The 12,660-nt window shown below is 39.0% G+C and overlaps 1 protein-coding gene across 1 annotated transcript in view; it reads right to left on the bottom strand.

Moving 5' to 3' along the window:
• Nucleotides 1-1,344: 1,344 nt before the first annotated feature.
• Nucleotides 1,345-12,660, bottom strand: part of MATN3 (matrilin 3) — a 19,910-nt gene continuing 8,594 nt past the window's right edge. The window contains exons 4-8 of the mRNA XM_029232688.1: nucleotides 12,414-12,539; nucleotides 10,669-10,794; nucleotides 7,766-7,891; nucleotides 3,047-3,157; nucleotides 1,345-1,400 (exon numbers count right to left, since the gene is read on the bottom strand). Of these exons, the coding sequence (XP_029088521.1) occupies nucleotides 1,345-1,400; nucleotides 3,047-3,157; nucleotides 7,766-7,891; nucleotides 10,669-10,794; nucleotides 12,414-12,539 (545 nt within the window). The remainder of the gene's footprint in view (nucleotides 1,401-3,046; nucleotides 3,158-7,765; nucleotides 7,892-10,668; nucleotides 10,795-12,413; nucleotides 12,540-12,660) is intronic.

Genomic DNA, 12,660 nt, shown 5'->3' with positions numbered 1-12,660 from the left:
ATAACAATAAATGTTTCATATAATATTTACTGCCTTTGATGTGTTCATTTTTCATGTCTTCCCTTTACAGTTTATATTTTAGATTTTTTACTGTTTCTGGGTTTGCATCTGTAGGTTATATTTTCTTTTCAAGTGCATATATTAATGTACCCTCATCATTATTTTATCTGAATTTATGTAATTTTGTTTTATTCCCTCTCCCACAACAATCTTGATTAAAGCCTTTCTGTTTAACCCGAGCTTAAATTTTTAATTTTAAGAGCATGAGATTAAATTATAGGAGGAGTCACAGTGTTGTGTCCTTTGACAAGAAACTGTTTCATTCAAAATAATTGTAATTCAGCTTAATTTAAGAAAATATGTTAATAGGCAAAGTTGATATAAGAGTTACCAAAAAAAAGCATGACAATAATATATAAAGATATTGACATTTTTATTATACTAAACACAACATAAACCAAGAAAAGAATGAGTAGTATACAATTTAAAGAACTATTTTTTTCTAAAAGTTATATGCATAAAAGTGGAAAAAAAATTTATCAAATATGTAAGTGAAAAAAAAGAGTTAGGCTTATCATTAACATTTTAAAAGACATTAGGTTTTGTTACTTATTATACCAGTATTTATAAATATATAATTTTATTGACTGGATCCTCGAGTAAAACAGTAAAGTAAATTTAGGGTTTTTTGTCCTTGGTAAAAAGTTTAACACTTAATTCACAACTAGTTGTGTGTTTCTTTCTAACATCAGAATGAATTGAAAATGACATATAACAGTTCACTTAATCTGTATTAACTATACTTAAGTATGTGTATTACAATCTCCTGATCACAGCTTCAACAATACTCTGGCAAAAATGAGAAAAAAACAAAAAGTGATGAAGATATAGTTCTAAATTGTATTCATCTCAATTCAATTATATGAACTTTTTATGTGTAAATACCCTGTACAATTTACACTCTAAAGTAACAAGACTGGTTTACACTATAAATACTATCAAGAAAACAGATCAAACGTTCGCATTTTAAGCCTGCTTATCTTACTAATATAGACATTAGAAAATTAAATGGCTCAATTAGTAAAGAAAGAAAGAAATTATGAAACTTTTCACTCTGTTTCCTACCATTTCACAGTCATAGCTTAGAGACACTAAAATTTGCTCTGAATAAGGGACATTTATTTCCTTAGAAAAATGATACAGACTCTCCAGAAGATCCTCATACTACTTATCCAGTAACATTAAAGCATTGGTAATGGCAGATTACTAGCAGGAACACTGGAGTATGCCAAAGTATTAAATACACCAAATGCTTCATATTTCCAGGTAAAAAATTTGAGGAATTTAACGATGTATTTGTCCATATTCATTTGCTTGCAACTTCTCCAAAATGTCATCAAGTGGCTAAGTTGTTAAGGCTAACACCGTATATTTTTAGACATTAGAAAATGCAAACACACTTTTAAACACTTCAATACAAGATTTTATATATATATATATATATTTAAGTTCTATTTTGAACAAAAAGAGTGAAATTGTTTTCTCACCAAAAATCTATCTAAAACTCAGATCTTCTGTTCTTTAGCGAGCATAATATAAAGCAGTGGTCTTCAAACATTTTTTTGTTCATATGTCCCCTAAAATAATTTTGACAAATAAGTGAATCTTGTGCATATTTAGATTACATGAAAATTTTCATCATAAGTTTTAGTTGCAAATATGCAATTTCTGCTATATTATAAATATTGATGCTTTAAAACAAAATTTAAGTCAGTCTTTTAAATGTATCCCGTGTAATATTAATACCATACTGAATTGTTACTACTGTTGTTCTTCTAAAATAAAATATTTCCTTGAATTTGTATTTCCTTTCTACTTCCTCCACAATTTTATTCTACTTTGAATCTTGGAAATCTGTTCTTTATCACTCTATTATACTTCTCTGATGTAAACTTAATACAAACAACAAGCACATACACATTTATATTGAAATTACCTTTGAATTAATTTTCTTTGACCATAAGGTGCTAAGTTTTTTTAATCGTCTCAGTTGAGCTACCATTACAACTATTATGGGGACACAATTGATCCAAACAACGAATAAGTCACAATTTTGACATAAAATCATTAAAAATAAAAGGTGAATTGTAATTAGAAAGGTATCTCCTAATGGGATGAATTGGGGGAGATGTGTTTATGAAGGCTTAATTTAAAAGCTCTCTGGAGAGTTTACCTTTCCAAGAAATTCACCTTAGTAAAGTTCAGGGTAAGTAAGAGGTATGCCTTTCTTGTATAAATTTAAGAGAATGGTGACACTGAAGTGAGAGATGGGAAAAGAGAATGCCAACTGACCCCAAGTTGCATTGTAGGCAGATCGATTTAAGGAAGTGAAGGATTTGGAAATTGATTCCTTTAAAATTTTCTGTGTCCCCACATACCCCTGGAAAGTCTCTGCATACCCCTAGGGTATCCCTATCACAGTCTGAATACCATGCCTCTAAGATCCCTAGGAAAGGTGTTGTTAACTTGAACTACGCTAAGAAAAAGTACTTTTCCTGAATTACTCCTTTGGCTAAAAAACTGATTTTGAAAGTTTCTGAGGTAGTACCGTGTTATGTTTTGAAATCTGCTTTTTGACCACTTGGCTAGACAAAGCACACAGCTGTGTGTCGTCTGAACTATCACACTCCGTTCATCAGCTGACTCGTTTTGTACATGTACAGATTCTGAATAAGAAAGTCATACTAAGGAATCAGGGTAATAGCACTGTCAAATAGAGCGCAATTAGGAGCTTATACTGCTATGGAGAAGCACTAGAAAAATAAATAATTACACAGCTCTTACATGTAAATAAGAATGGGTGTAACGGTCTTAAAACATTTTAAAAGAACTCTAAAGTAAAAAAATTAAAGCTGTGTATTACTATGGCTCATCTTAAAACTTAATGAATAAGGCACTTATCCTGTGGAATGTCCTAAAATGTCAGCTCAATTGTAGTACCTAGGCTGGCTTCAAGCAGAAGCAGAAAACCTTCCAGAAAGGATATGCTTGGTGTTCAGTCTCTGCAGATATGAGCTGACCTTATCCTGGAATGCCAGTGTGGCTCCACACGCACACGCATCTTCTGTGGAGATGAGTCTTCGTGCTTCTGCAATGGCTGAAGACAATGACAATACACAAAATGTTATAGCTAATTAGAAATCATAGCAAATCAGGAAATCTGTGATTCAATACTTCCTTTTTTTTTTTTTTTTTTTTTTTTGCGGTATGCGGGCCTCTCACTGTTGTGGCCTCTCCGCTCCGGACACGCAGGCTCAGCGGCCGTGGCTTACGGGCACATCCCCGCGGCATGTGGGATCCTCCCAGACCGGGGCACGAACCCGTGTCGCCTGCATCGGCAGGCGGACTCTCAACCACTGCGCCACCAGGGAAGTCCAATACTTCCATTTTTAATTCTTACCTAAATGCATTTTCTAGGAGATAAAAGAATATAAGAGCACACGGAAAGAGGAGAAAGTACTGTGGACTTTGTCACCAAAGAAACTGAGTTAGAGATGTTGAGGAAAAGTTTACAATTGTCAAAGCTGGGTGATGGTTATATGAGAGTTCATTCTATTGTTCTCTATACTTTTGTAATTGTCTGAAATTTTCCATGATGTAAATATTTAAGTTGATGCAAGGAGAAGCCAAGAATGCAGAGATAAGACAATCCCTTGTGATACTGTGTACTCATTACGAAATGAAAATGTTCACTATGGAGAACAGTGTGAGGTTCCTTTAAAAACCAAAAATAGACCTACCATATGATCCTGCAATCCCACTTCTGGGCAAATATCTGGAGAAAACCCTAATTTGAAAAGATACATGCACCCCAATGTTCATAGCAGCACTATTCACAATAGCCAAGACATAGAAACAACCTAAATGTCCATCGACAGATGAATGGATAAATAAGATGTGGTACATATATACAATGGAATACTATTCAGCCATAAAAAGAATGAAATAATGCCATTTGCAGCAACATGGATGGACCTAGAGATTGCCATACTAAGTAAAGTAAGTCAGACAGAGAAAGACAAATATCATATATCACTTACATGTAGAATCTAAAAAAGTGATACAAATGAACTTATTTACAAAACAGAAATAGACTCACAGACATAGAAAACAGACTTATGGTTTCCAAAGGGGATTGGGGGAAGGCGGAAGATAAATTAGGAGTTTGGGATCAAGACATATCCCTACTATATATAAAATAGTTAAACAACAAGGACCTACCGTATAGTACAGGGAACTATATACTCAGTATCTTGTAATAACCTATAATGTAAGAGAATCTGAAAAGTTTTATATATATATATATATATATATGTATATATTACTGAATCACTTTGCTGTATACTTGACACTAACACAACATTGTAAATTAACTATACTTCAATTTTAAAAAATGAAAATGAGGAAAACAGTCCTCTATTTGTGTGGCCAAAACATTTCAAAGTTTAAAACTAGATAATGCCTGATTTCCTACACAGACTATTATTCTACTGAAGGGTTTGAACTGAGAATTCTAGTACATACCCATAAATACTTTGGAACTAAAAATTCAGGTTTGTATTGACATTTAAGCAAAGAACGTGGGAGAATGATAATTCTAACTCCAATTGCTTTCCGTAATTCAGTGAGGCGGCTATTCCTACTCAGTACCATAGCCCCTAAAGCTGCCTAAGAGAAACAAGAGTAACTTCCAGACCTGAAGGCTGATGAATAATCTTCCAGCTGAGCAGCAGTACTGCCTGGAGACAAAGAGTAGTCCTTTGCTCTTGCATTTTCTCCCACGTTCTATCCGTAAAATGTTACAGAAAAACCCGAACGAACTTTTTGGTCAACCCAATACGAAGATAAGATACAGGGCTGCAGGACCATAAATTTACTTGATTAATCTATCTAGCTGTCTAAATCCTATTGAAACTTTCAGGGACAGCCAGCTCAAATTCCCATCTCGATCAGTAAATTAATTAGTAAGCCAAAAAGTATCTACTGAATATCAAGTACATGCCCATCATACCTGTACAGAGTATAAAATTGGTACCTACGATACTTTTCCAGTATACCTTGCCTGATAGCCTATAAGCTCTGTGAGGGTAGAGGCTCAGTGTAATATTCTCATTAAAACACCCCATAGAAAACTGGAAAACTGGGATGTTGCACAATTGAAAGTTGAGAGATGGATCCATTCACACTGGCAGCAAAAAGAATAAAATATTTAGGAATAAATGTAACAAAAGTAGTGTGAAGACTTGTACAGTGCAAACCACAAAACATTAATCTGTCTCCAGTTACTTCCTCGGGACCTAACAGAGTACTAGATATAGAACAGAAGTTCCATGAATACTTGCTGAACAAATAAATAAGTGAATGGCTAAAGAAATGAGGTCAGAGCCTAAGCCATTATAAACCATTCTGGAATCCTCACCTTCCAGGAGAAGAAAAAGTGCCCAAGACTGATTTTTCTGAAGATTAAACACTTAAGATAGGAAGACAGCACCCAGAAATACTCAAATCCTACAAGCAAGCTGCTCCTTATTAACCCTCACCCTCCCCAAGAAACTGATCCACACTTTACTTCAAACGAAGAAGTATCTGCTGAGTAACTGTCACGTGCTATGGTAGATGCTAAGAGTACAGACAAAATCTACTACCCGTGGTCGTTGGGGTCTACAGGAGCATAAAACCACAAGTCCAAAACTTGCGTTTTCTTCCCCAAATCTGCTTCACTCTCAGTCCCCTCAGTAAAGATACCCCATCTTCCAGCTGCTCAAGTGGAATAGGAAAGCCATCCTACTCCACCCCCATCCTATCCCCACATCCAGTTTATCACCAAGCCCCGTTCATCCTACCTTCAAAACATGTCTGGAATCAGTTTACTTCTATCACATTGTCACCATCCTAGCCCAACTGCAATAGCCCCCGAACTGGTCTTCTTCTGCTCTTCATCCCCTTCAATCCGCTGTTCACACAGCAGCTAGAGTGACTTTTAAAAATATAAACAGCATCGTGCTGCTCCACTGCTAAAAACCCTCCATGACTTCCCATTTCTCATAAAATTTCCCATGCCCCAGAGCAGCAGCATGATTTGACCCCGCCTAACTCTCCAAACTGCCTTACCCCACACTTATCCCTGGCTGGTCATGCTTCCGTCACATGGGTGGCCTTTCACCTCCTCTCCCCACTAAAGCCACCACTCAGGACCTGGCGTTGCTCTCCCTCCTTCCGCCAGCATTCCAGTCTCAACCTACCTGCCGCTGATCCTCAGCATTCAAATGCCACTTCCTCAGAGAGACCCTCCCAACCTGAAATAGGGTCCCCAACTCCCATTCTGTTCTCCTCCATCACTGCTCTTAATTTATAAATGTGTTATGTACTTGTCTTTTCCCTCTAGACTGTTACCAAAGACCACACCTGTTTTGTTCATGATTGTATACCTAGTGCCTAGAACATAGCAGACGCTGTATTTATTGATTGGATGAAGGAAGGATTGAAGGAACACACAAGTAACCTCAACACAAGGCATCCAGTGCTGAAAAAGAGGACACAGTTCAATGGAAGAATAAGGGGAATTCTGGTAGAGGGGGTAAAAACTGAACTAGTCCTGGAAATTAAACAAACAGACATTATTTTGTAACATTTGATTCACAAAAAGTAATTTATAGGACATTGATGTAAGTTATGCATAATAAAGACAAATGCCTCATAATGCATAAAAACGAATGCATGATAAACCCACTGCACAACTTAAGAATTAAAACATAACGAATGCTGTTGCAGAGACATCATTTAAGAAGTGGAAATATAAATACAATCTAGGAGAAGGTATTTGCAACACATAAAAACAACAACGAATTTATATCCAGACATGTGAAGAGTTGTTATGATAAGTAAGAAAAATATAAATAACCCAATAGAAAAATAAAGGCATAAATAGCTTTTCCAGATAAGAGACTGAAATGACAAATAAATATAAGAAGAGAAGCTTAGCCTCTTTAGTAACCAGGAAACGGGGAAAAGCAAGACTACAGGGAGATACTTCTTTACATCTACCAGACTGACAAAAGTTTAATCCAACAAAACCAAACGTTGGCAAGGATGTGGTTCTTGGATTTTGAGAAGCAGAAGAGGCAAGGGAAGCAGATTACAGTAAAGGATGGAGACAGGTGAGTACAGGGCATGCTCCAGGAATATCAAACAGTCCATGTGGCTGGATCACAGGTCTTGGAGAGAAGGAGTGAATCTGGGGCCAAATGTAGTGACAAGATGAAAAAGAGTGGTTACCATGGGTAGGGAGAGTGGAATGGGGAGTTTTTGTTCAATGGGTACAGAGCTTTAGCTTGGGATGATAAAAAAAAGTTCTGGAGATGGACAGTGGATGGTTACACAACAATGTGAAGGTACTTAACACCACTGGACTACACTTAAAATGGTTAACATGCTAGATTTTATGTCATGTATATTTTACTGTAATTAAAAAAGAACCTGGACTTAGGGAGAGACTTTAATTAGGAAAAAAAAATGGAATCAGACCATGGAGGGTAGGATGCCTGGTGGAAAGGTAGAATTATTGCATTGTGATGACGTTTGGGAACCACTGGAGAATTCTGACCAAGGAGCAAGACTCAGAAGCATGCTTCAGACTTGGAGACAGGAAAGCTCACTCCTAAGACTGTCCTAGCACATGAATTAGGCTTAAAGGGACAGTCTTTACCTGAACATGTCTTCTTGTCTTCATTCAAGGTGTAGCCAGTATAACAATCGCAGTGGTAAGACGCGGCCCCGTCATTCACACAGATGTGCTGGCACCCATGAGAGCCCAGTGCACACTGGTTATGAACTGACCAGGAATGGGTCAGGAAAGAGAATATTCACAAATTACAACTGGAAACTAAACACAGACTTCTGGGAGAAAGAAGCTTTCGTTTGGTGCCAACAAGTGCAGCAAATGAATCCTACAGTCGTCAGCAATGCGTCTCCCATGTTTCAGAAGGAGAGAGCCTCTTTTCCCGTTCCCTATCCCACACCCCTTTCCTTGTTCCTTGTTCCTTGTTCCTTGTTCCTTGTTATCTCTTGCAGCTATCTCGGTGCCTTCTCTTTTTTGCTATCTGCAGTCCTGGGGCTGCACTGAGTCTTGATTCTATTCCAGAACTTATCTCCAGCCTTTCCTGATGACCATGAATGCCTCCAACCTCTCCAGCTATACACAGATCATCTTCACCATCACCAAAAATAAATTATTAGGGACCTACCTGCACATGGAGTTACATTTGATGCTGCACAAAAACTATGTTGACCAAGGGCCTGCCCTTGATGCTTAAAGTGGGACAGAAAACACTGGCCTGCACACACACACACACACACACACACACACACACACAGAGAAAAAATAATAACAATGATGATGATGACAATGGTGATGGTGTGTATGACTGGATAGGGAAGTATTTGTGTCTGTCACAAGTAAATACATTACAAGGAACAAGGGCTTCCTGGGATACATAGATTCTTCCTCGGCCACTGCAGAAGCCAAACTACTTTATTTGTTCTCCTCTAACTCTCCTCTTAAGTGTCATTTTATGCTCACAAACCTTCCATGGCTCACTATTGCCTATAAAACAGCTGTTCATGAAGCGTAAGGCCCTAGGTAATCTATCCATAGTGTCTTTCCAACTTTCACACTGATATTCCCCTTCACTACTACAATTCAGATGTTTCCAGCAAAATGCCTACTAGCAGAACATTTTGTTTTCCCCTCAGCCCAGCTTAGCAGCGACTCTAGCGATAACAAGTGGATGTGCCTCCAGCCCCTGACCCGTGATCTGGGGCTCCACATTTAATTTACAGGCCTTGCCACTGCCCAGCAAGGGGAAGGCAGGCCATTAGAGGGGATCTGACCCAGTTTTAGAATGGCATCCATTATTGCTGTAAAATATATAAATACCAGCTTCTCACCATCTCGTCTTTTTCTTCTATCTCCTTTTGCTGTCCTGTGCTTTGCACCATGAGACGTGTAGCTTAGTGTTTGAGAGCATATGTAACCACCAGAGCAAGTGCCTGGGTTCAGATCCTGGCTCTGCTACTCACTAGGCAAGTGACCATAGGCAAGTTACTTTGTCTGTGCCTCAGTTTCCTTGTAAAGTTGCTGTGAGTAAAGTTGCTGTGAGCAGTAAATGTGTGACTGTGCCTAAAATGCCTAGAACCGTGCATGGTACCCAGTAGGCACTGAAGAATGTTGGCAAACCGTTATCTGGGAGTGTTGCCTGGAGTAGTCTGCCTTAACTGAAAATCTCCTTTGATTTCTTTTTTTAATAAAATGGTCCATTTTATGCCATAATATCTGTTAGTTTACATGTAAATGTGTTTTTGTTTCCTTTTCCCAGGTCTTCAGATTAAAGGTCCTGCTTAAAGTACCAAGAGGGATACTTGTAACTGTTTGAGAAGTGCAGCCTTGACTCCTTTCCATCCAACTGACTTAGTCCCACCCCCTAAACAAACCAGTGCAAGCCACTCCCCTTGCCCTTGCCCTCTCCACTCCTTCATCTAAGCCTTATCCGCCCTCCTGCCGAGGCCCACCTCCAGTCCCAGCCCTCTGTGTCCATCCCAGACCTCCTGCCTCCCAGCCCCTCCCGCCCTTAGTCACTGTCGGTCCCTCTCCCTGGCTAAGAGTCCCTGCTTTCTTAAGGTGCTGTTTCTCCTTGCACCCAGCCTGTACGTAGCTCAGAGGCAGAAGCTGACACTTCCTTACATCCCCACAGTGCTTAGCAGAGTCCTGGGAACAAAATAGGTGCTCAGAACTCTTTTATTGATCTCATTTTTTTAAAAAAAGGGGAATTAGTTATATGCCACTTCCTTTAATCTCTCTTGAAAAGGTCACACATTACATCTCAAGGAAGAGGAAAGCATACATAAAATCTAAAAAAATATTGACTATGCCAAAACTAAACACCACCCTGAGAGCTAGGAATTTCTCTTAGGAGTGGTTTTACATTACAAATGCCACTCTGTTCTGTCAGTGAGTTTAAATCAAATTAATGAGGATTAGCAGTTCCGGCACAGGCTTCCTCGCCAAGTTATAAGTCTCACATTCACCCAAGACTGATCATCTAGAAACTGTCAGGGAGGGACTTGCTTCAGACTTACTGGAAGATCTGTGTGGGTCTAATTCAGTCATTTACAAAGCCTCCTTTACTAAAACGATCTGGCTTTAAGATTAACGCTACAGAAAAGTTCCAGGCCAAGTTTTAATTGGAAAAAGATCAGTTCAGCCTATCACACCAAATACTTACTGTCCAGCTGACTTCCTCTAAAGTTTCCTATTTGCTTTACAGAGCTATAAAATTTTCCTGGATTAGGACCGTACATTCAATTAGCTTTTCTTATATCTCCCACTCCCTACCCATTACCCAGTAATTTTCTGAAGTGAGCTATGTTTGCAAAACCTAGTGAGCTCACTGCCTCCTGAGCAATGTTTACCTTGGTCTGAAAAGCATGGTAGAATGTCTGAAGCCCGATTCCTTACATTACCTTTAAGAATCTCTCTCTTGGTGAAATGCAAGTTGGTTTCACTGCAGTAGAAAGAGCCCCGGATGAAAGAATTTACTGAGTGGACCTTACCTGAACACGTTTTTTTATCTTCATTCAGAGTGTAGCCCTCGTAGCATTCACAGTGATGAGACCCAGCTCTGTCATTCACACAAATGTGCTGACAGTCGTGTGTGCCCAAAGCACACTGATCTTGAGCTGCCCAACAGAAGTCCAGAAGAAAAGATGTTAAACGTGGAAAAGTCTTTTATCAGCCATATATAGAAATCTTCTTATTTGCAGCTAGCAATGCAGAGAGGCAAACTTATTAGAAACCACTCAAAGTCATCAGTAATATCTGTTCTCACTAGGAATTAGCTGAGTAAAACAAACTCCTACACACACAATACTTATGCTTCTATTTTTCCCCACCCCTTTTCAGAATCATCTATACTGAGCTTTTTTTTTTTTTTTTTGCGGTACGCGGGCCTCTCACTGTTGTGGCCTCTCCCGTTGCGGAGCACAGGCTCCGGACGCGCAGGCTCAGCGGCCATGGCTCACGGGCCCAGCCGCTCCGCGGCATGTGGGATCTTCCCGGACCGGGGCACGGACCCGTGTCCCCTGCATCGGGAGGTGGACTCTCAACCACTGCGCCACCAGGGAAGCCCTATACTGAGCTCTTATAATCGAAGTATCTCATGAATACTTTCTAAAGCGTTCCTTTTAGATTTGTTGTATTTATGCTGAATCAGAGGGATTCTGACAGCTGTGGGACGAATTATACTAGAATCAGAAAGACATAGAATTAGAGTTTGAAGAAACTGTAGCTCGACCCTCTCCTGTAATAAATGAGGAAACTGAGTCCAAAGTAGACCAAATGACTCAGAACAGCATCAGAACTCAAGACCCAAATTGCTACTCAATGTATTTTTCTCTGTACTGACATGATATTTTTTAACTTTTTTTTTTATCTTTGAGCTTTTTGTTTTGAAATCACTTCAGGCTTATAAAAAAGTTTCAAAAATAGTGAAAAAAATCCAGTACTTCACCCCGTTTCCCCAAATGTTAACATCCTATATAAGCACAGTGTAATTACCAAAACCAGGAAACTAATACTGATACAATGCCATTAACTAACCTACAGACCTTATTCAAATTTTGCCAATGGTTCCACCACTAATGTCCTTTTTCTGGTCCAGGATCCAATCCAGGATCACACATTGCATTAAGTTGTCACATCTCCTTAGTTTCCGCCAATCTGGGACATTTCTTTAGTCTGTCTTTGCCTTTCATGACTGTGACACTTTTGAAAATTACTGAAAAATTAGTTTGTAGAATGTCTCTCAATTTGGGTTTGTCTGAGGTTTCCTCATGATTCTGAATTTTTAGCAAGAATACCACAGAAGTGCTATTGTGCCCTCAGAACATCATGTCAGGAGATGCATGACGTTACTGTGTGTTATTGCTGGTGATGTTAACTCTGATGTCTTGGTTGAAGTGGTGTCTGCCAGGTTTCTCCACTATGGAATGACTGCTTTTCTTTCTGTAAGTAGTAAGTTCCTTGTGGGCTGTTATTTGATTTTCACATACTAAATTGTCTTTAGATTCTGGAAAGGACTCTTAGGGCTGGGTACAGAGAAGGAAATAACACACTCACACATGTGGGTCACGAGACACACATGCTGCCATTTATAACTTTTCTAATAAGAAAGGGGAAAAGCCCAAGATGGCAAGAGAGGAAAAGAGACCGAGCTCCCCGTGGATGTGACCCCCGCCAAACACTGACTAGGGAGATAGGTAAACAGGGAGGCAACAGTAAAGCCTCTGCCCCCACTTACCCGAACACGTTTTCCTGTCTTCATTTAAGGTATAACCTTCATAGCACTCACAGTGATAAGAGCCAGTTCTGTCGTTCACACAGATGTGTTCACAGCCGTGAGTGTTAAGAGCACACTTATTAATAACTATCAAAAGATGATCAGGACAAATGTCAACACATGGAAAACATGGCAAATAAATAACGACGGGCCACACCACACACACACACACACACACACACACACACACACACACACACACACACAC

Source organism: Monodon monoceros, unplaced genomic scaffold (genome assembly GCF_005190385.1).
Source record: "Monodon monoceros isolate NGI ecotype Baffin Bay Population unplaced genomic scaffold, NGI_Narwhal_1 Super_Scaffold_19, whole genome shotgun sequence".
Taxonomy (NCBI): domain Eukaryota; kingdom Metazoa; phylum Chordata; class Mammalia; order Artiodactyla; family Monodontidae; genus Monodon; species Monodon monoceros.
This window is presented reverse-complemented; position numbering and strand designations above follow the sequence as displayed.